The sequence below is a fragment of the Myodes glareolus genome, chromosome 13 (assembly GCF_982192425.1).
Source record: "Myodes glareolus chromosome 13, mMyoGla1.1, whole genome shotgun sequence".
Lineage (NCBI taxonomy): Eukaryota > Metazoa > Chordata > Mammalia > Rodentia > Cricetidae > Myodes > Myodes glareolus.
Window position 1 is genome coordinate 62679849 of NC_142038.1, and position 24575 is coordinate 62704423.

The 24575-nt window shown below is 45.9% G+C and overlaps 1 protein-coding gene across 1 annotated transcript; it reads left to right on the plus strand.

Annotated features, from left to right (window-relative positions):
- On the plus strand, positions 1–23638 carry Slc39a6 (solute carrier family 39 member 6). The gene is made up of 10 exons (XM_048442608.3): positions 1–511; positions 2188–3045; positions 4433–4616; positions 5663–5832; positions 7270–7488; positions 13239–13344; positions 17306–17683; positions 19150–19230; positions 21024–21214; positions 22445–23638. Exons 2-10 carry the CDS (start codon positions 2197–2199, stop codon positions 22595–22597), a joined length of 2331 nt encoding a protein of 776 aa, XP_048298565.2. The 5' UTR covers positions 1–511; positions 2188–2196; the 3' UTR covers positions 22598–23638.
- Positions 23639–24575: the final 937 nt, after the last annotated feature.

The window sequence follows — 24575 nt, forward strand, 5'->3', positions numbered from 1 at the left end:
ACCCCTTAGCCTCTGCTCGCCTCGCGCATCCCTCCGACCGCTTCCCCGTGCGCGAGCCAGGCCCGAGCGCTGGACGCGGGGCGCTCTCGGAGGAGCTCGTGATCGGGGGCGGTTCCATCAGCTCAGCTGTCCACAGCGGACCCGGCTGGGCCGCGGTCCTGGCGGTGGAGAGGAAGGGCGCGAGGAAAGGACCCGCGCCCGCCTCTCTATCGCGGCGAGCCCGTGGCGTCTGAGAACACGCGGAAAAGCGGATCGGTCTTTGCAGACTGGCTCCGGAGTTGCACTGCGCGTGCGCCACGGTGCTAGCAGCGGCGGCGGCGGTAATTACCGATTGTCCTGCTTGGAGGAGGCGCGGCAACCTGGGGCCGAGGGTTAGACGGGCTCATGATTCCGCTGCTGCTCCGTGCCCTGTAAAGGCTTCTCGGAGACCGGAGCCGGGTCGGTTTCCAGCCCCCTCGGACCGCCCTCGGGGAACCTGCGCACGGGACCCGGCGGCGGGACACCGGGAGAGGTGAGTTCCTCACGACTGCTGCAGGACTGCAGGAAGGAGCCCCGCAGGCCCGGGTCCGCAGAGAAGGGCTGCTGGGGACCAAGCAGGGCAACGGAGAGTGGATGCTGCGAGGGCCCCACCTCGAACCCCATTCGCCCTGGATAACTGCCCCTCCCAACTTGGGGTCCCCATGTGGGTTTGGGGACCCAAAACTAGGGACTTTCTGTGTTAACTTTTCGCTCGCATTCTAAGAAGCTAGTAACATGTTTCCTTACAGGAGCCCTCACAAGCGAGCTTTGTGCGCTTTTCCTTTTTCTCCACTGTCCCTTTTTTCAAGGCCTCTTGTGGCTTGTTTCTTACACACACACACACACACACACACACACACACACACACGCAGACTTGGCCTAAAAGGAGATCCGAGGACCGGTCTGCGGCCCTCAGCATCTTCCTCTGGCTCAAAGCCAGATCTGCCCCACCCATCTAGTGACGCCTCTCCCCTTGGGAATGATTTCTTCACGGGTCTTCTTTGCCTATCATGGGAGTTCTCAAAATGTGAGGCCCCGACGATTGTTTGCAGGAGTCTGGTCCTATCTGCTTGTATGTGCCTCCATTTACCTGAGTGCCTAGTATGATAATCAGCACTTGGGCAACAGGGGAGTTTAACAAGCACTTCCACTGTGTGTTCTTTCTTGCACATAGATATTACCGGCTTTTCAGATGAGGTCATGAGAACCTGCCAAGGAATAGGCTGAAAAATGGTAGTCTGTTGCCCTCTATAGCTCAAAATCCCTCAGAGTCTTTTGCTAGAGACATGGGTTTAACATCCCCCCAAAGACCTGACTCTACTATACTGCTTCTCAAGCTCCACTTCCGCTTGGAAAGGAATGGGGACTCCTCTTTCAGGCAGAGGCCTTGAATTCCAAACATTACGTGATAAAACGTTCTCTAGCTAATGTGTAGCGACTGAAGAACAATGTAGTGTGATTTCACTAAGCTTAATTCACTTTGTTCAAAGAACTACTATTATTATGCTGTCGTTCAGAAGACTTGGGAAATCTCAATGCACTGACAGGAAATCAGGTCTGATTCATTGCCGAGTTGGGGTGCAGAGATGGCTTGTGTGTGTGTGTGTGTGTGTGTGTGTGTGTGTGTGTGTGTGTGTGCTCCAATCTGAAGATGAATAGAAAATAACTCGATTCACACAACAACTTGGTAAAATCATGTAGAGTGGAAATAAAGGGCATAAATGTGTCCAAGGAAAATGAAACCATTTTTAAAAATTCCCAAGTTTCAGTTGAGGCTGTTGGCTCTACTATTTCCGATTCTTTGCCCTTTCTGTTTATGATGGTAGAAGCCCTTAGGTTTGGTGTTGAGCTCTAGTTCTCAGCTCAGTGAGAAGCGGAGGCATGTCTGTGAGCACGTGGATCTTTTCCTCCTGCTGCTGCTTTTGCGGAACTAATTATTGTCTCTTTTCAGATGACTGTCCTGTGTTTGCTCCAGGTGTGTGGGCCTGCAGGGGGAGACCCAGAGTCCTAGTTCTGTCTCCACACGACCTCATACTTTCCTGGTCAGAACAGACAGTGCCGTGTGAATGTTGACAGTGTAACGGTGTAATTCGGCATCAGTTTTTAGCGTGAAGTTTCTTAAATTGTTTTAGAAGTGTGGTAAAGAACTTTTCCCCTTATCTTTTCTAGGAAGGTGCAATGGCCAGGAATTTATCTGTAATCATGGTTCTGACCTTTGCCCTTTGGGTCACGAATCCCCTTCATGAACTACAATCAACAGTTGCTCTCTCTCAGACCACCGAGAAAATTAATTTAAATTGGGAATCTGGCATTAATGTGGACCTGGCGGTTACCATGCAGCGACATTATTTGCAACAGCTTTTCTACCGCTATGGAGAGAATGATTCCTTGTCAGTTGAAGGGTTCAGAAAATTGCTTCAGAATATAGGCATAGATAAGATTAAAAGAGTCCACATACACCATGAACATGAGCACCACTCCGACCACGAGCATCATGCTGACCACGAGCATCACTCCGACCACGAGCACCACGCTGACCGTGAGCACCACTCTGACCGTGAGCACCACGCCGACCACGAGCATCACGCTGACCACGAGCACCATACCGACCATGAACGCCATTCCCGCCGCAGTCACCCTGCTGGTGGTAAAAACAATCGGAAAGCCTTTTGCCCAGATCATGACTCTGATAGTTCAGGTAAAACTAGAACCAGCCAGGGGAAAGGCTCTCACCCACCAGAACGCGTGAATGGCAGAAGGAGCGCCAAGGAGGGTGTGAGCACAAGTGAAGTAACCTCAGCTGTGTACAACTCTGTCTCTGAAGGAACTCACTTCCTAGAGACTGTAGAGACTCCGAAACGTGGCAAACGCCCCAAAGATGTAAACCCTTCTACCCCACCCAGCATCACAGAGAAGAGCCGAGTGGGCCGACTGAGCCGGCTAGCTGGTAGGAAAAGCAACGAGTCTGGGAGTGAGCCCAGAAAGAGCTTTATATATTCACGAAATACAAATGACAATATTCAGGAGGTAAGATAAATGCTGGGCAATATTTAATGCACCTGTTTGTCCCCTCCAGGGATGAGTGTGAAATAAAGTAAAACAGTTATAAAAGGGGGAGCTTTTCTTCCTTCTCAGCTAGGCTCACACTATACAGAATGTTGTAAACATCCTGGACTAGCTATCCAGGAGAATGAGTTTATTATAACTATAAAAAGATGCCAAGGTTAATTGTGGAGAAAGTTTAAGGATGAATAATATTAATATATAGACAGTGGGGGATCTGAAGAAGCAGGACTTAGACTCCGTGGTTTAGGGAAAAGCAAGGTTACGGTGCTGCAAACGCAAGAGCCCCTGTGTGTCTCTCCTAGGTCGAAAGCCCCAACAGTAGCTTGTGGAGGGATTGAAATTGGAGCAAGTTGACAGGGGATGTCAGGTAGTGCAGTTCCCAGGTCATGTGACTTTTCTAGAATAAACTTTCCTGTACTACATAATTTACTTTGGCTAAATTTACTTTTGCCAAATGAGTATCGGGAGGTGGGGGGAGCATTAGTTGTCTGTCTCTAATGACCAGAGTGTAGGTGCTTCACTCAAGCCGGTGTATGACTGAACTTTGGGGTAATCTTAGGAATGGGCCATAGCAGCACTGGTAATGAAGTTGTTCTGAGTCGTATTGGTAAAGAGTTGCTTGTGCATCTGAAATATCTTTAGAGAAGATGAGAAACAGATACTCTAACCAGATGAGCTTTTTTGGGGGGAGGGGGAAGGTGCTAAATTGCATAGAGGAGTTTCTCTTCAAACTAAACTCGTCATCCAATTAAACTGTTGAGTGCATCTGCCTGCTGGGACAGGTTTGCTTTATTAACCAGCATTGCCCTCTGCAAGAGTCATCTGTATAATTTAAAAATCTCTCGTTGCAGAGAATCACTCTGCCAGGCACGTAGACAGAACTGAGCTGAGTTTTTGCAAGGAGTGTCATAGCAGGAGGAGCAACATGTCTTGGGCGTGTTTGGGCCAAGACGGAGAGCGTTAGTCCCCGAACCTATTTCTCAGTCTCTAATGAACCCCATTTCGAAATTAAAGCTCGTTTCCGTAATAGCTGTATACAATGAGTTAACAGGCTTGTGAATCTCCACTTATCCCCAAGCTCTTCCACGGGAGGTTTGCTCCCTTGGTGACTTGTGATGTGGTCAGGAGAGGATGACATACATAATTGTGACATAGTATCTTCTTCAGGCTACTGGAGGCAAATTCCAAAGGGCCGAAAGCAAAGCCGATTTTAACTTGCATTAATTTTATCAACAAAGTAGCTTTAGTAGAGCTTCAGGGTGATGAGTCAGACTACATTTTAGAGTCTCCTAGTGGGAATTGCTTTCTGTGATTTTTTTTTTTTTTTTTTTACTGTCTTGTCCTTCAGTGCTTCAATGCAACAAAGCTGCTGACATCCCATGGCATGAACATCCAGGTTATGTTGAATGCAACGGAGTTTAACTATCTCTGCCCAGCCATCATCAACCAAATTGATGCTCGGTCCTGTCTGATTCATACAGCAAGTGAGAAGAAGGCGGAAATCCCTCAAAAGACCTATTCTTTACAAATAGGTAAATCTACCTTTGTTACATAAGAACAGTTTTTAGTAGATCTACTTACTTTGTACTTCTCTTTATATTCCAGACTATTTTTCACTATAGCTCTAGATAGAAAATCTTAGTTGTTCTGTGCCCTGAATGTTCTGAATATAAATTTTAAAAGTGCATTTGCCTCCTTTAAAAAGACACGGCGGTGGGGATGGCTCAGTGGTTAAGAGCACTGACTTCTCTTGCAGAGGACCTGGTTCAATTCCTAGTACCCACCTGGTGGCTCACACCCATCTGTAACCCCAGTTCCAGGGAATCCAGTGCCCTCTTCAGACTTGAGGAGGCTCCTGCATAAAGCATACACACATACAGACATATGTAAAGCCCACACAAATTCACAAAATAAAAGTGTGTTTTTAAACAAATAAAGCCTTGAATGATAACAGCTGTAATCTCAGCATTGAAGAAGCTGAGAAAGGGAGATCATGTGTTCAAAGCCACCATGGTCTACATAGAGACTACAAAGTAAGGAAGGGGAAGGGAATGGGGAGTAAGCATACTATACTGAGGAAGAAATGAATGCTTTATTTGCTGAGGAAATTAGTGAGTTCCTAGTTTGCCTCCCTCTCCTGTTTCGTAGCTTAGCTATTCTAGCAATGAAAGCCCCACTTGGGTCCCAAGTAAGGGAAAGTTCATCCTTGTAACTTTTTTTCTTCCTATAATCCCCATTTAAAGGTTTTTCCACTAAAGCCAAACATGGTAGGACACACTTATAATCACAGCAGGTGGATCTCTATGAATTCCAAGCCGGCCAAGGCCACATAGTAAGATCCTGTCTCAAAAAAAAAAAAAAAAAATCAAAAAAAAAATCAACTAGGTTTACCTTCCTTATCTTGAATTATCTTGAAGTCTCTTTATTTGTGTATAAGGTTCTCTGTCAGGGCCTGCAGCAAGATTGCAGTGAGGATGCCTGAATGCAGCTGCTTTGTGCTCGCCTGCTGTTTAATGCTGGTAGGAAACCTCTCAGTTTACAAATCTCCATGACTCCTCTGCTCTGATTGGTTTGCCAGCCTGGCTCGGTGGCTTCATAGCCATTTCCATCATCAGTTTCCTGTCCCTGCTGGGGGTCATCTTGGTGCCACTCATGAACCGGGTGTTTTTCAAGTTCCTGCTGAGCTTCCTCGTGGCACTGGCGGTCGGGACTCTGAGTGGAGACGCTCTGTTACATCTTCTCCCACACGTAAGTTCTGTGATATGCCCATCCCCTGCCGTGTTTTATCCTCACACATTGAAAGTACAAGCGTTGAGTTTGCACTCGGACTCGCTGTGTTGGTATTTTCAGAAGTTAGAGTTTTTGTTTTGAAAAGTTGGTCTTAAAGTGTATTTGATAACTTATGCAAGATTTTAGTACATGATGGTGAGACTTTTGTTTGTTTGGTTGGTTTCTGTCTGTTAGAGACTGCCAAATCAGACCAAGATTTTTGAACTCACTAATTAAAGGAGGAAAAATCCTGCTCAGATCTGAAGCAGTGGGAGCCGCTTGCTTCCTGTTGTTGCCACAGATTTAAAGTGTGTGCCCGTTCTCGCGGCCACAAAACTGAGGTTTCCTTGAGGTAGGATTTCTGTATTTAAAGATTGATACTCCTTGACCTAAATGAATCTTTTTTGGGGGGGGGGGGGGGGCGAGGTCCAGACAGGGTTCTTTGTGTGTCTCCCTGACTGCACTGGAACTCGATCTCTAGACAAGGCTGACCTCGATCTTAGAGATCCAAATACGGGGATTAAAGACATGTACCACCACCGCCTGGCATGAATTTTTCAATATGCAGGCCTGATAAAGTGCATTTACCTTTTATTAAGTGTTTGGGATAATTCACAAGCAGGAAATATGTGGAGGTCACTTTTCTCACTTATTTTAGAGGGGTGAGGATGTGCCTTCGTGGTCGAGCGCTTGCCTGAATTAAAGCAAACCCTGGCCTCAATTACAGCCCTGAAAAAAGAAAAATTGACATAGAGATTGTCAGTTTGGTAGAAAGGGAATGCTACTCCTTCAGAGAACACTGGCAGTCTCATATTGGATTCAAAATGAAAGCTATTCTGAGTGGCTGTCTGTCTGACTACCAAATGACAGATGTTTAGGCATACCAACTATGGGAAGTGGCCTGTGCATAGCGGAGACCCCATGGCCTTGCTTAGGATGCTGCACACCCAGGTGGTTTCCTATCATAAGTGGCATCAGCTAGTTACTGCTCTACTCTGCCACAGGCGGCAGGTGCAGTGCCCAGGTTCTCAGATATCTGCAGGGTTCACCCCTCCGTCCTGACTAGGCTTCTCTCAGGGCTGATCTGATGAACCTGGTGTGAACCTCTAAGTGGTACCTGTAAGGAATAGATACTGTGTGATACGAAGTCTATGTTAATTGGGCCATGGTAACACATCAGACATTGAGAAAATTCTAAGTTATGATGGTCACTATGGAATGTATCTGCCTTTATCCCAAACACCCATTCTGTTAAGTGCATAGCAGGTAGCATCCATGAAGCTCTGAGTAGCCAGCACTCTTCATCCTCTTTATTTTTTCAGTGTCTCCTCATCTCTAAAGCCTTCCATTAATTGCCTAATGATTTCATACTTGGCAGTTCTTCCGACATATGAAACTGTGTTATTTCACTTTTAGTCTCATGCAAGTCACCACCACAGTCATAGCCACGAAGAACCAGCGATGGAAATGAAAAGAGGCCCACTGTTCAGTCACCTGTCGGCTGACAGCATAGAAGAAAGCACCTATTTTGATTCCACGTGGAAAGGTCTGACAGCTCTAGGGGGCTTGTATTTCATGTTTCTTGTGGAGCACGTCCTCACACTGATCAAGCAGTTTAAAGATAAGAAAAAGAAGGTAAGGCTGCCGTCCCTGGAGGCTCGCTGTACGTCAGGCACAGGCTTAGAGTGGCATCCTGGCTGTCGTCAGCCTAGCCTGCCCAGAGTCTGTGATCTTTGTGTGAGACGCATTCAGTACCGTTAAGGATGCTTTTGTTCCCACAGGGGTTCGGATAGAAGCTCTGTGTCTTGATAACCTGGAGGGAACAGCTGGCCTGCCTGCCTTCTAACGTGTGTTAGACTAGCGGCCAGAGGTTAACATCAGTGTCTTCCTCAGTCTCTCTCCACCTTATTAGTCGAGACAAGTCTCTACCGAGCCTGGAGCTTGCCGACTAGGCTAGGAAGCCGGGAGCCTCGTGTTTCCATCTCCTTGGTATCACGTGCGGTTTTGGGGTTCTGGTTATCTAAACTCAGGTCCCTGTGGTTGTGCAGCAGTCAGTTTACCAGCTGAGCCGGCTCCTAGCCCAGCCCTAAGTGTCCGTTCTTCTGTACTCCTTGTACCTCTTGGGGAATAAGAAGAAAAAGACTAAAGGTCTGTGTATGTATGTGACTGAAACCAAGGCAGAGGCCTGGTGTTATGGATATATCATCAGTATGTGGGACGCCATGATTAAATAGACATTGGTTTTAAATTAATTGCCCTCTAGCTGTGGTTCTGTTGCATTTTAAAGGATACATGACTTACTTTGCAAACTGGATCATAAATGATTCCAAAGCCAAGTAGAGGTTGTTTTTTTCTGCTAATGATACTTTCAGTCATAAGGTGTTCTGCCTCTAGTCTGACGTGATCAGGCAGCCCGGTCAGAAGCCTGGCAGAGGAGCCCTCACAGTGGTGAGTACAGCAAGCATGGCGCTGACTGTGATCCCAGCAGCCCAGACGAGTGCTCGTCAACTGAGTCAGAACTTCTTTAGGTCCTGTGAGTCCCGTGTCTTCTTTAGGTGGGTCACGTGAGTCTCGTGCCTTTTTGAGGTGGGTCACGTGAATCCCGTGTCTCTTTTTTAGGTGGGTCACATGAGTCCCATGTCTTCTTTTTATTTATACCTGTGCCGTAGCTCATCTACAATTTCCAACTTCATTTTCTCTAAAATTGAACAAGAGGTTGCATACTTAAAGAGCTATTCTGAACATGCATGTTAGATTTTGAAAGGATTGTGTTTAAACCATGGACACTTTACATTAATTAGACTCTGTGGTAACTTGCCTTTGAATCTTTTTTAAATGCATTCAGCTTCTGCTTTCATAGAAGTTCCTATTCTCACTGTCATTTCAGAGTTTGAGCAACATGTAATTAAGTTGTGCAATTATACAACCAGCAGAGCTGGCATGGAAAAGTCTGAAAATTAAGTATAGCTGGCCCTGACTGAGCATCAGACCCACTGTGGGAAACTTGCACTCAGTGACCGCCTCCATCCTGTTTACCCTTAGGGATCTTACACTCACAACCTTCCTATGCTAAGCTGGGCAGGGCAGGGCAACACACATCTGTGGTCCACATGCTCAGGTGTTGGAGGATGGAGTGTCCTGAGTTTAATGCCAACGAACTACATAATTGAATTTCATGACATGCTGGACTATATAGTGAGATTCTTGCTTTAAAAAGAGATTTTTCAGGTGGTGACGCATGCCTTTAATCCCAGCACTCAGGAGTCAGAGGCAGGCAGGTCTCTGTGAGTTCAAAGCTACCCTGGAGCTAGTTCCAGGACCGCTAGGGCCCTTACACAGAGAAACCCTGTTTCGGGGGGAAAAGGTAATAAAAATAGCAGATTTTTAAAAAATCATATATTACAAATATGAACCCTCTGTTTAATGGACTGACGTTTACAGGAAGAAGTAAACAGAAATAGCTTCTTCTGAGCTGGGCATGGTGTCCTATGCCCGTAATCATAGCACCTGCAAGGTGGGGGCAGAAGGATTAAAATCTCAGGGTCATCCTCATCTACATATCAGGTTTGAGGCCAGCCTGGGCTATGTGACAACCCATCTCAAAAGACAGCACAAATGAAAGAATAGTTTCGTCACTCTTTTCTTTTTTATTGAATTTTAAAAAGATTTTATTATTTTGTATGTATGAATAATTTGCCTGCATGTATGTATGTGTGCCATATGTGTTCTTGGTGCCTGTAGAAATCAGAAGAAGGCACCAGATTCCCTGGGACTGGAGCTACAGGTGGTTGTGAGCCACCATGTGGGTGTTGGGAGTTGAACCCAGGTCCTCTGTAAAGGTAACACATGCTTTTAACCTCAAAGCCAATTTTCCGACTCATCCACTTTATTTTAATGACTGAATTATGTTCCCTGTGACTGTTTCCATTTGCTGCACTTAGACTGGTTGAAAGACACGTTCTGTTTCTTTATATCCTTTTGAATTATTCTTAGCTTTAAAAATATGGTCATGGGGCCAGGCAGTGGTAGTGCACGCCTTTAATCCTACCACTTGGGAGTCGGAGGCAGGTAGATCTCTGAGTTCAAGGACAGCCAGAGATACACACAGAAGCTGTCTGGAAAAAAACAGAATATATAAATATATATATGAAATCATGGAGCTAGAGAGCACATTAAGAGTGTATACTGTCTTAGGGAAAACCCAAGTTTGTTGTCCAGCATTCATGTAGGACAGCTTCCAGCCATCTGTAGCTCCAGCTCCAGGGAATCCAGTGCCATCTTTTGGCCTCCGCAGCCACCTGCATTCATGTGCACATACCCCCCCACACACACACACATAATTAGAAATAGTAAAAATATTTGTTTACTTTTCATTTACGGGACACTTAGAATTCAGCTTATGGGGTTTTGATTAATTTTTATTATTTTATTTATCTATTTGTTTATTGAGATAGGATTTCTCTGTATAACCCTTGGTTGTCTAATACCTTTGTAAACCAATCTGACCTTGAACTCAGAGGAGATCTGCCTGACTCTGCTCTCCAGAGGCTGGCTTTAAAGGTACGTGCCACCATCTTTGGCTGTGTATTTCTTTTTCAAAACACCCTAATTTGTTTATATTTTTATTTTAATTAGTTTCAATTTTTTAAAATTACATTTATGTGGGGGAGGGCATGTGCATGCCATGACACACATGTGGAGGCAAGAGGATGACTTACAATAGCCTTACACCGTGTAGGTCCCAGGGATAGAGCTCAGGTCATCAAGCTTGGCAGCAGGTGCCTCTTATCCACTGTGCTAGCTCATCAACCCTAGTTTCCAAGTTGTACCTAAATGTTACCTAACTGCCCTTTATCTTGGCACTCTATAACAAGATTCTAAAGGATAGGCTACTATGTAAAATACATCCCTTTCCTTCCCAACTGGAGCAGGTCACTAGTGAGCTGTGTATGAGCCGTGTGCTATGCCAGTATCTTTAAGTGCAACAACAATGTGATGTTCATATTGCTGAGGATCGCTGCCACAGGGAGGTTGAGTTATCTCTGATTTAAGACATCCAGTAAGAATATAATCGTGAAGATCTGGGATGCCTGTGTCCTATGCGCTTCTCTCTGCCCACCTTGAGTCTGGCGTGTAGTTGAGATGATGAATGCTTGTGGAACGGAGGAAACAACAGAAGGTACTCCAGATAGTCTTCGCCAAGTTCTGCAAACATTACCTGTCCTGATCCCACCATAGAAAATGTTGGGTATAGTTTTTAAAGATCATTCAGGTCTTAGTATTACTTAATTTATTTTCCCCCCTTATAAGGATAAATAAAATAAAAAATACTTGACTGTGTACTGAGTGTTGGAAGCAAGAGTGTGTTTTCCCTGAGGAGTCCAAGCTGTGTCCTGGAGTCAGATGTAGTCAGTCACCTGGCATCATGTCAGTTGATAATGTGCATTCCATTGAGACTTGCTGCTCAGGCTCACTCTGTGTAGTTAGACCTTTACAGCAGTTCCACCTCACGCGTCATTGCGACTGGTGAAAGCTCTCACTGAGAACCACAGCATCGTAACACCCCACCGTCCCCATCCAGATCCAGCTTTATTCAGTATGTCCACAGTCTTTCTCTTTCCCCAACCATTTTTGCGGTCCTTCTTGTCCAGGCCTAAGTTGTCTCCCCTGCCCACCCAGCCTGCCCACAGTTTCCGTTTCTCCCACATGCTTTATTACACAGAACAGGCTGTGCTCTACACCTCTGCTCAGAATCCTCCGTGACTTCCCATTGCCCTGCAGACAGAGGCCACTCCCAGCATGCTCTGTGCTACCTGGGCTCCTGCAGTTACTGAAGCTTTCACTCTAAACCAGCCACCTTCCAGAGACTCCTCTCATATTATCATGAATTTCGTTTAGTTCCAGAAAAGAGCCAGATCGTTGCTGTTTGGGGGCCCTCCCTCCATTTCAAAAACTACCTAGACCACTGCCTCGCCGTCCTTCACGCCAAGGTCCTGCTCACCCTTACATTTTGGTTTAACTGCTGCATTTTTGAAGAACCCATCCTGAAACTTTTCAGGTCTTCTTGTTATACACTCTGATAGCACCCTATGGTTTTCAGATGTATCAGTGTTTATCAAATGTATCAATGATTATAAGCGAAGAATTGCATAATCGTCTTCTGCCTTAAAGCTCCTGTCCTCTGGGGAGCAGCTGCAGGACAGTAGTGACTATGTCTGTCTTGCTCATTTAAATGTAATGCAAATAATAAATACATTCATGTGATAATTTCTATAATTAAAAACACTAATTTCAACATAAATAGCTAACACACAGGCTTGAATGTTCAGTGAGACCTCTGCAAAATAAACGTTGCTCAGACGCACACAGGGAGCCTAGTGCAGGAGTGGTTACAAAGCTCTGGAGTAGCGAGCTCCTGTGGCCCACACCCAATCTGAGTGCCAGCCTTGGCTCAGATGGAAACCTCTCTGAAAGAGCACGCTCGCTGATGGACTAGCTCAGAGGTAGTACTTGTCTAACTCTAGCATGCATGAGGGCCTGGGTTCCACTCCCGTTACCACACAAAATGTACAAGAAAGGATCGAGATTTTTGAAAAAGCCCACTGATAATTTCAAGGCTAAATGATAAATACTTGAGAGAAAACACCAAGACTAGGGAGCACTTGTTGCTCTTGTAGATGACTGGAGTTTGGGTCTTGGACCCCACCTCTAGCTCCAGTGCCCTTACCTGACTTCTCTCCACACAGCACATCGACATATAAATGAAATCTAAATTTCTAATGTTAAAGGTGTTTTACTAAGGAAAAGTACTTCAGTCTGCATAACAAAATATGAAAAATGTAGGTTTCAATGTCCAAGAAGTGGCTCAGAGGTTACCACGCCAGAAGGAAGTGGTTGTAACTATCCCTAAATGCATAACAGGTCGAGTTTGTTGGTTTAACGTGTGATGAATCACCAGGATCTGGTTAACATTAACGTCCACGTTGTGCGTCATCTTGAGTCCTCCTGTGCTCCAAGAGGGTGTGTTTCTAACACTGACTGTGTGAGCCCACACTACAGTGGCTGGTGCAGGCCACACAGGAAGGTTAATGGTGGTTTTTCTCTCGACTCAGACATTTTTTGCCTTTTTAAAACTTTTTACAGCCAGAAGTTCATCCTAGGTGCTAAACAAGCAAGTCCAAGGCCCTGCTCTTGGATGGCTTTTGTTTCCTGGAGGTGTGCCAGTGCTCTTGCCTTCTTTGCCTTTTGCTTCCCTGGCTCTTGATTGGTGGGAGCCAGGGTCCCGCCCGTATTAGGCAAGTTCTCTCGCACTGAGCCCCAGCTGTATTGAGAGCTGTCCACATATGCAGATCAGCTATTTCAGAACGTTGCTCTTCCTGTTTCAGAACCAAAAGAAACCTGAAAGCGATGAAGATGTGGAGATTAAGAAGCAGCTGTCGAAATACGAGTCTCAGCTCTCCACAAATGAGGAGAAGGCGGACGCAGGTGAACGTAAGTCTCTGCGACTTGGGCCAGGTGACCTCTGCTGCGTGTGTCATTTCCTCCTCTCCCCCTTCGCTGCCGCAGTGAGTTTGCAGTCCTCTCCACCACACACCGTACTTAAGACTGGGGTTGCCCAGGCCGTGAGTGCTCTTCAGGACGAAGCAGGGTAGTCTCTTGAGGACAGCTCAGGTGACCTCAGACTAACAGAAGCCTTGTTTATTTGCTCTGAGATACAGAACTGAGCTCATGTGAGCAGTGTGTCAAAGGCCTTCCTCCAAGCTTCTTGAGTCCTCCGGAAATACCACAAGGCGGTCACTGCTGGAGGGGCCATGTGTGAAGGTCTGTTGTATGAATTCTTTCCCTGGGGAAATAGCAACAAATGCTGAAGATGGTGCCAATGACAAACCCAGGTTTGGGTTTACTGGAGCCTAACTTGGGGAATTAATGGGCTTATTTGACTTATGGGAACATGGATGTCCCCAAAGCAGCCATACCACCTAACAATCTCACCCAGTGTGATTGACAGTTTCCCATGGCTACATAGATGGAGTCTCCCTTCAGTTAACTTTCCACCCTCCATATACTCTACCCCTTCCAGAGATCCTAAGGCTTACAGCATACAGCTGGCCAGAATCTCAGGCAAGAGGCCAACAATACCCTCCAATGCCTCCTGCTGTGAGGGACCATCAGTCTTGGGGGTCTTAGTTCCAAGCCTCAGTTGCGTGACACCACACGGTGCTGGCACCCTCTCGCTTCCTTCTGAAGTGAGAACTGAACTGAAATGAGGCCATATGAGACCATGGTGAGGGCTGCTTAGCGTCACATTGGGTTCCAGGATATCTTAATGGGTCACGAGTCTTTCAGAAGGGAAGCACCCTTCTTACAGACACACAAGTGAACTTCCTCTTAGTTGATGAAAGAGACTTCTGGTCTTTACTTTCTACTCATTTAAAATGAGTCACAGTTTTAAATATAGTTTTAGGGATTTTCACAAATGTATACTTGTATCACTAGAGTCAACTAACTTCTTAAAGGCAGATGTGTTCCCTGTATCCCCGTAAGGCCGCCAGAACAGCTGGAACAGCAATAACCCCAGCATTTACGGTCTTGAGACAGGAGGATTAGGAGTGTGAGGCCAGCCTGGGCTACATAGCAGAACTCTAAGACAAATAAACAATATGTAATACCATAGGATAGGAGCTCAACAGAGAGCCACTAAGAGGAAAGAAAACACTGATCTTGCGGGTGAGCTTTTTACTTCACCCTGCATTTTCCATTCTCTTTTCCCCAAAGAGCAGCTGCAACACATTGGCTCTCTCTGTAGCTGGTCCGTCTGCAGTATTCTGAATGGAAGCCAGTGGCATTTGTAATCATAGGATCAGAAAGAAGGTCAGGCATGCTCCCCACAAATTGGTAACAGTGTACAGGAGGAAGAGTAGCCTTACTGTTAGTTTCCTTTCCTTTATCCAAGCAGATAATCAGTGAGGACTGAGGGCAAGAGCCACCAAGCCCAGCCAGTAAATGTTTCTTGGTGATGATGATAAAGTATTAAGGTTATTTTGTTGTTTTCCTTGGATTTTGTCACCTAATAAATAGGAACTCAGCTGATAGGTCTATACTTTCTTTTGTTTGTTGTTAATTTTGTTTTTTTCAAGACAGGCTTTCTCTGTGTAACAGCCCTGACCTATTGGAACTCGATCTGTAGACCAGGCTGGCCTTGAACTCACAGAGATCCGCCTGCCTCTACCTCCCAGCTGCCAGAATTAAAGGCCACCACCACCCAGCATATGATTTTTTTTAAATGAAAAGGAATACTCATCTTTTCAAATACAAGGAAGCAGAAGGTATTAAGGGATATTCAGGAGGGCAATTGTGAAGTGCTAATGTTTGAAGCCTTTTACTCAGGGGGAGGATGTAGCTGCATTGGTAGTTCTTGCCTAGCATTCAGGAAGCCCTGGGTTCCATTCCCTGCACCACAGAAGGCCAAGTGGTGGTGGTAGCTGCAGCAGTGCACTCAGGAAGTGCATCTTTCAGTTCAAGGCCATCTTGGTCAACAGAGAGTTCTAGGACAGCCAGGGCTACACAGAGAAACCCAGTCTGAAACAACAACAACAACAAAAGGATTTATGCAAGCCTGTAATCCCAGCACTTGAGAAGTATTGACAGGCATCAGGAGTTCAAGGTCATCCTCAACTCTGTTCTGACTCAAGGCTAGCCTGGGCCATGTGGAGCCTTGTCTCAAACAACCAAAGAAAAAAAATAACTTCTGAGCCTGGCTGTTGGTGAAACTGGACCCTTCTCTTCCAAAGCCTTGGCCACCCCCTCCATGAATCCTCTGCCCTAGAGAGCTAGGAAGGGGACCTTTCCTTCCCCGAGAGCTGAGAGCTGTGACTGCCCCATGACTGGTCATCTGCAGAGTGACTTTGTTGGGACTGGAAACTTTAATATTCCCAGCTTCAAAATCATAGGAGCTGCAAGGGGGAGTTTAAAACTGTGTTGGAGAGGGTTGGCTGGAGCAGTGGCTCAGTGGTAAAGTGGTTCAGCTCAGTGTCTGCTCTTCTAGAGGACCCGAGTTCAACTCCCAGCACCCACATGGCAGATCATAACTGTCTGTAACTCCAGTTCCGGGGACCTGAAGCCCAGTGCCAAAACACCAATGCACATTTAAAAAGAAAAAAAAAAAAAAGCTGGGTGGCGCACGCCTTTAATCCCAACACTCGGGAGGCAGAGGCAGGTGGATCTTTGTGAGTGCAAAACCATGTCTCAAAAAAAAAAAAACAAAAACCTGGAATGGAATGAAAATGTGCACCATACACATCCCTTTCTCTTACCCAGAGGACTGTGTTCCGTCACTATCGCGGATCACAGGAAAGCCACTCCGGCACTGCAGATAATTCTGTGTTCTGTGTCTTGACTGGAGAGCTTGGATGCGTTGAGATGAGATCCCCTCCTCTCTCGCCTTTCAGTTTATGACAGTTGCAAATCCTGACTCACTGACACAAAGAAAGAGCAGAGCAGAGCCCATCTGAAGTGGACTGAGTTTCAGATGGGCTGTGGATAATTTGATAGAGATTTTTAATTTTTATTTTCAGTTTCTTATTTGATAGTATCATCCATTCTCTTTAGTAGTAATCGTGACAGTCTTAGAAATGCACAATTGGTCAGAAAAGTCAGAGAAAGTGAATAAATGGTCAAAAAGAAGCACTAGCTTTTTACCATTTTGAGAACAAGCACACTCTAACCAGTTTTAAATCAACATGCATTTACAATTTTGAAATTTTTTCTGTAATTAAAAAGAGGTCATTAAACCAGGCAGTGGTGGTGCGTGCCCATTAATCCCAGCACTCGGAAGGCAGAGACAGTCAGATATCTGTGAATTTGAGGCCAGCCTGGTCTACAAAGCCAGTTTCAGGACAGCCAGATCTGTTACACAGAGAAACCCTATCTGGAAAAACAAAACAAGAAAGTCATTAATATACTCATTGGAAAAGAGAGAGAGGGGGAACCAAGAGGAAGTAGGGCCAGCGAGATGGATGGCTTAACTGACAAGGGGCTGATGTCAGGTCTGCTTATCTGAGTTCAGTCCTCAGTCTGTGCACACTCGCTGAAAGGCAAGGCAACTCCAGACGGCTGTCTTCTGACCTCCACATACATGCCATGGCCATGTGCCAACGCCCATGCATGCAAATAAAGAAGTAAGTGTAATTAAAAATTAAACTTAAAAATAAACCCTTTTATGAGATAGGATCTCACTGTGAGAGTAGCTCCCCTCAGCCTCTTTATTGCTAGAACTATGCACTGAAAGCCCTTCTTCTTGTGATATGTTTCCTTTGAAGAATTCCGTCGAGCCTGTTGGCGTTCCTCATCAACAGAGCTCTGCTGCGCTATCCTGCAGGTCGGAGGGCTACCGGGCCCTGAGATGATCTGCCATCCGTGGGACATCAACAACGTTCTTTGTGTTTATCCCTAGGACCTGAAAGCTATCTACAAGCGGACTCCCAAGAGCCCTCCCCCTTTGATTCCCAGCAGCCAACAATGTTGGAAGAAGAAGAGGTTATGATAGCCCACACACACCCGCAAGAAGTCTACAATGAATACGTGCCCAGGGGCTGCAAGAACAAGTGCCATTCACACTTCCATGACACACTGGGCCAGTCAGATGACCTCATTCACCACCATCACGACTACCATCATATTCTACACCACCACCACCACCAGAACCACCACCCCCACAGCCACAGCCAGCGCTACTCTCGAGAGGAGCTGAAGGATGCCGGCATTGCCACATTGGCCTGGATGGTGATCATGGGTGACGGGCTGCACAATTTCAGTGACGGCCTTGCAATTGGTATGCTGTTGCATTGCTGGTCCTTGCTGGCTGGCCTGGAAATAGCTCATTAAATGTTCGTTCAAGTTTAACAGAAATAAATAGGTTAGTTTAGGTGAAGATGTTGACTTCCAAAATTATCAAAAAGTTTTTTTGTTTGCTCTCTGACAGCGAAGTATTTAGTAAATGTGTGCTACAAGACAGTCTAGGAGCTATACCGCACCTGTGGCCTAACCATCCTTACCAGTAGTTGCTCTTAGCTGGGGCTCTAGCTCAGTGGTGCTGAAGCAGTTACACTGTGCATGAGCCCTGATTCCAGCCCTTGCATCACAAACACAAAACAGTGTTTTTATCTGTGAAGTCTTAAGATCATGGTTTAAACATGAAGTGTGTGGGAGGCATCCTGTGTATATGCATGTCCCCTCTGAGGTCGGGTTCTTTCTGTGATGAAGGAATTTACTTGGATCTGGTAACCCAGTTACTCATCTCTGGCCAAAGGAAAGGACAAAGTTAAATCTTTGTACCGTAATTGAGAGTTCCAGGCACAAAATGTGAAACACTGGGAATTAGGCTGCAGAAGCTGGTAGAGGGAGAAGTGCTGCATTCCAGCCAGGCCTTGGCCCACTGGGGGTCTACTCCCCATGGCCTGCTTGGGCTGACACACGGGCACTGTCCCCATACACAGCTGGTAGGTAATTGGTCAGCAAGAGGAATTAGCTTTTTAAAGGGGAGGGGCTGTTTCTTGGGTCTCCTTGTGGAAGAGTAAAGAAAGGATGCATGCGCACAAGTCTGGTGATGGCATGAATTCCTCGGAGGCCGGCGAAGAGCTTATGCACTCTGGCTGAAGAGGGCTTTCCTCTAATCTAGTTTATATTCTCAGACCAGTGTTTGCTATGAGAGCACTCCCTTCTCTGGTTTGTAGATACCTGCTCATTGCTGGACAATTGAACCTCCGCTTCCCCATCACATATGCTGTGCTTCCCAGGGAAATTTAGGCCCAGTGAGATGTGCTGTGAGATTCTTAGAAGATAGAGGTTGGGGCCAGTGAGATGACACAGAGGTAAAAGCATTTGCCACCAAACCTGCCATCTAAGTGCCATCCCCAGCATCCACGTGAGAAAAGGAGAGCCCCTTTCCCACAAGTTGTCCTCAGACCTCACAAGTGCTGCAGTCGCACACAAAATAAATACGTGTTTATATCTTTATGCAGGGTCTCTCTTAGCTCTGGCTGACTTGGTCCCTATGTAGACCAGGCTGGCTTCAAACTTACAGAGATCCTCATGCCTCTTCCTCCAAGTACTACAATTAAAGATATGTGCCACCACGCTCAGCTTGTAGCTTTTTTATTTTAGTAAGAATATAGAGGTTGAGCTAGGAAGATGGTGTTTATGCACAGCCAAAATTTAACACCATTGTTTTTCTGTCATTTTTGTGTACTGCAAGATTTCAAAACGCCCAGCCAGCTATTCTTGACTTTATTTACACAGGTGCCGCTTTCACTGAGGGCCTGTCCAGCGGGCTAAGCACCTCTGTTGCTGTGTTCTGTCATGAACTGCCTCATGAACTAGGTAAGAGAAGCATGTGGACTGCCTTTGGTGTGAGAATGAGCTGTGCTGCTCTCAGTGGCTCGGCTGTAGAGCGCTGGAGCTGACGTCTTCCTGCTCTCAGTGCTCGGCTGTAGAGTGCTGGAGCTGACGTCTTCCTGCTCCCAGTGCTCGGCTGTAGCGTGCTGGAGCTGACGTCTTCCTGCTCTCAGTGCTCGGCTGTAGAACGCTGGAGCTGACGTCTTCCTGCTCTCATTGGCTTGGCTGTAGAGCGTTGGAGCTGACGTCTTCCTAACCTGAGCCTTCCCGCTGTCTGCTCATCTGACTGCCTTTCTCACTGAACACACATTTCTTTCAGAATTTGGACCCTACAAGTACACCATGCCTGCAAGGGTTTGTTCAGCAGTACCTGGGCCCCTTCTGTATTCTTCCTTTACCAAGTCTCTTTCTGTGCTGGCACGCTGGGACATGAGTGGTTGTGGTTCTTCAGTAGGGTATGCATGACTCATCCCAGCACTTGGGAGGAAAGGCAGGAGGATCAGGAGTTTGAGGTCATCTTCAACCATATAGTTTGAGGCCAGCCTGAGCTACGTGACCCTGTCTCCCACCACCAGTACCTCTACCCCCAAAAGAGAACTGCAGCTCATACAGGAACACTTCTTAAGCTAAGAGAGTCTAGCTTGTGTGGTAGGTAACTCACAGTGGAGCACTTACCTAGAATGTGTGACAGCCCAGATTTAGTCCCAGTACTACCTAAAAAACAGGCTTCTGATTGATGGTTCGGTGGGTAAGAGCACTGGATGTGCAAGCATGAGGTCCTGAGCCCAGACCCAGCACGCGGGTGTGTTTCTGTAACCTTGTGGAGGATGGAGACAGGAGACTTACTGGGGCTCGCTGACCGCCAACCTGGCTCAAGGTTCAGTGAGAGACTGCCTCCACAGAATAAAGTAGAAACTGATAGAGACAGGAAAGCTGACCCTCTCTTCTGACCTTGAGTCTGTATGCAGTGCTTGTACACACAGGCACACACACACACACACACACACACACAGAGAGAGAGAGACGTGATGTCTTAGAGCTGAAGGAGAGGAGTTGATAAGTTGTACTTGAGTTGTAGTACAGTTTGAGAACTTCCTTCCTTGTGTGGATTCCAGTTCGTGTCCTCTCATGGGCAGGCATATGTTCACTCACAAACACTGCTGCTATTTTCACTTCTGTTCCTGCCGTGTCTCCAGCTGTTCAGAAGGCCTCCCATACCTGGCACATGCTTACGTCAGCCTGTGTCCCCTTCCTTCCCCTCTCTCAGTCCTTCCTGCCCTGTGAAGTTTCTTAGCCATTTCTATCTCCACGACTCAGGTGCTCTTAGTTAGGGGTTTCCTTTATCAATTGCCGACCGTGTGAGTTCTACACCACCCTCCTCTATTGCCAGTTGTTCTCTTATTGTTGTTTGTTTTAGTGTTTTTGAGATTGGGTCTCATGTAGCCCAGGTTAGCCTTAAGCTTGGCATAACTGGACTCCTGCTGCTCCTGCCTGCACCCCAGGATCAGCCCCCTTAAAGACAGTACAAGAATACAGCAGTAGACTTGCTCGTCATCCCTGGCATAGAAGAAGCCTTCAGAAGATGTGGGATAAAATAATTGTTTAGTTTGTAGAACTGTTGAGGTGACTACACTCACTAATTCTGTTCTAGCCCTGAATATTTTCTTTTTATTCCCCTTGAGAAAAATCAAACTTTTTTTTTTTTAGTCTGAGAAATCTGAGATGTGTGTTGAAATGATTTTCAATGGCTTTCCCCTCATTTTTGTTCTCTGGTACAGGTGACTTTGCTGTTTTGCTCAAGGCCGGCATGACCGTCAAGCAGGCTGTGCTCTATAACGCCCTGTCGGCCATGCTGGCGTATCTTGGGATGGCAACAGGGATATTCATCGGGCACTACGCGGAAAATGTTTCTATGTGGGTATTTGCGCTCACCGCTGGCTTGTTCATGTACGTCGCTCTGGTTGACATGGTGAGTTTCCAGAAGTCAGAGGGCACTGACTAAGTAAAACAGGATTGTGTTCTGTAAAATTGTTGCAGGGCCTGGAGAGATGGCTGAGCTGCTAAGAGTACATACTGTTCTTTTAGAGGACTGGGGTGGGGCACCCACATCCTATAAGTCAGCTCCAGGGGATCTGACCCCCTCTCCTGGCCTCTGCAGGCAATGTACAAGCACAAACCCACATGTACATAAACAAAAATAAATCTTTTTTTTTTAATTAAAAAAAAAATTATTGCAAAAATGGTGTTAGATTCCAGTGGTGCAAAGAGATCCTGGATCCCAAAGGCTGGCAGTTCAGAGTGTCAGTGCCCTTTGAGCTCAGTGTTTCTCATGTTGATCACTTACACACCTTTCTCCTACCCAAGATTTTACAGGCAACACACGAAAACACATCCCCTTGTTTTACCTTTTTTTTTTTTTTTTTTTTTTTTTTTTGGTTTTTTGAGACAGGGTTTCTCTGTAGCTCTGGCACCTGTCCTGGAACTAGCTCTTGTAGACTGGTTAGCCTCGAACTCGCAGAGATCCACCTGCCTCTGCCTCTGAGTGCTGGGATTAAAGACATGTGCCACCACTGCCCAGCTTTATTTTACCTTTTTAAAATCAAATTAGGCTCTGAAATGTCAAAACCCAAACCAATGTTGTCCACAGGCTGTACATAACATTCCCTTTTTGGCAAAATAAAATTCTTTTGTCACCAAGTTCGCATAAGAAGAAATTTTGTTGCTAAACTTGTATTTCAAGTAGTGCAAGAGCTCCCCTCAGCATTAGCCGTGAACCTTAAACCAGTGATGATACACGCCTTTAATCCCAGCACTTGGGAGACAGAGGCAGGTGGATCTCTGAGTTCGAGGCCAACCCGGTCTACAGAGTGAGTTCCAGGACAGCCAGGGCTACACAGAGAAACTGTCTTGGGGAAAAACAAACAAAAAAATCCTAGACTTGAACCTTAACCATGCTTAACCTGAAGCGGGGAAGTCAGCATCACTTTTCATTTAACAGTGGGGTGAATGTTTACCTGCTCAGAATACCACAGTAGTCCTGAACTAGTCAGCTATCAGGACAAGAGACTCAGTGTGCATGGAATAGTCGAGTTCTAGGGGCAACCCCTACTTCACCCAGCTCCGGGCAAAACCGCCCTACAGATTCTTCTAGAATTCATCTATACTTCTGAAAGCTGAACTGTTGTTTCGCCTCTTCCAGGTACCTGAGATGCTGCACAATGATGCTAGTGACCACGGATGCAGCCGTTGGGGATATTTCTTCCTGCAGAACGCTGGGATCCTCCTGGGTTTCGGAATTATGTTACTCATTTCCATATTTGAACATAAAATTGTGTTTCGTATCAATTTCTAATTAAGTTCTAAACCCTTGAGTAGCTTGAAGAAGCATTGCTGTCTGTAGTTGGAGTAGATGATAGAGATGTTTACATGCTGTGATACACAGCATTTAAAACTAGTGGATTTTGTGATTTTTTTTGTATCAAATTTTGCCATTTGTTATGCTTATAAAGTCAGTTACATTGGGTAACATAAAGGTACGTTTTAATATTTAAGTTATTCTGTTTTGGAAGTATAAATTCTATGTGCGATTCACCAGTATTACCAGTTTATTGTATGTTTTGGCATGACATGTTCTGTATATCTTAGAAAGTGTCTTTAATACTCTTTTGTACAACTTTAACATTAGTTGCCTGCTGGAGTTAGGCCCCTGCAGACCTGCTAGTGGTGAGGCAGGATGAGCACAGAGCCACAGATGCCAACGTTGGGCTGAGTACAGCCAAGAAATAAGAAAGGAGAGAACTGAAGGGCTGGGGAGGTGTCCGTTGCTTAGAAAAATCACAACAGAGACTATGCTATGGGGGGGGGGTTAGATGTGTAAAGGGACGTATTTAGTGCAGAGTACACTCTGAACATCTGTCAGATTGTTAATGTTCCTGTAAAAAACAGTGAGCACTTTGATACACTTAGTTTGGTTATTTGTTTGTATAATAGAAAAGTCTAAGTATATTTCCTTAATCCAAGCAACGTGTCAGTTGACAAAAACCAGGATTTTAAATCTGTGTATGGAGACAGGCTAAATGGGTTAACTAGTGTGTGTCACCAGAAGACTTGGTTTTCACTGAGGGATGACACACTCAAAGTTACGTGATTGGGTTTCTGGTTGTCTAGGTTCCCAAACAGCAAGTATGTATTAAAACCTTAATCCACATGAGGACGTTACAAACCATTCTGAATTTATTTTGACCTCTTGGATTCAGAAAGCACTTCGCTCTCTTCCAGTGCTTTAAGATGTCACTGTGAGCTTCCATCCTTTTATGTATGGCACTGCACATTCATTAGGGCTGTCTATAGCACTGTCTAGATGTTTCTTAAGAAAATAAAAGTGTCAACTCAATGTCAGGCTTCGTGCTTCCTTTCATCTTACTGTCTTACTCAGCATGGAGTACTGAGTCTGTTCACGCTGTCTTCAGAACTTGTTCTTCTCGCTAAGTTAAAACTGAGCCCATTAAAAACTTCCAGCCTGGCATAGTGGCACAGGCCATTAGTCTCAGCACTTGGGAGGCAGAGCCAGGTGGATTTCTGTGAACACAAGGCTAACCAGGAGTACATAGTGAGACCCTGTCTCAAAACTCCCCTTAATTTCCTTAAAGTTAAGATGTCTGAGGGCTGGAGACTTGGATCTCTGGGTAGGAACCCTTACTACACAGCAGGAGGAACTGAGTCCCCAGCCCTAGCACACATATGAAAAGCTAGGCTTGGCAGTGTACTCTTGTGTACCCACAGTGGTGGAAGGGCCAGAGACAGCAAGGTTACTGGGTACTGCTGGCCACCAGCCTAGCCGAAACACAAGTTCTGTAAGAGAAACTTGTCTCAAAGGAACAATGGAGTGTTAGAGATCAGAACACCTAGTTATTCACATGCACATGGGTGTGCATGCTCATGCATGTGTGCAGACACACCTGAAGTTAGAATGTGTAGTAGTTGCAGTTTGAATGGGAAATGTCCCCATGCACTCATGCTTGAACATGTGGTACCCAGCTGGTGATGCTTTGGGGGAATGTGAACCTGTAGGTGGTACAGCCCTGCTGGAGAAGTGGGGTGTTGGAGGTGAACCCCACTTCCTGTTTGCTTACTGCCTCCCTAGTGCAGTGTGACCACCCAGCCCCCAGCTTCTGTCATGACACCTCCCCAGCCTCCTTCCATGCCCCCCACCCCAGTCCCCATGATAGACTCCATCCTCTGGAGCTAAGCCAAAATAAGTCCTTCCTCCCTCCATTAAGTTGCTTTTTTTTTTAAGGTTATTTATTTTGCACCTTTAATCCCAGCACTTG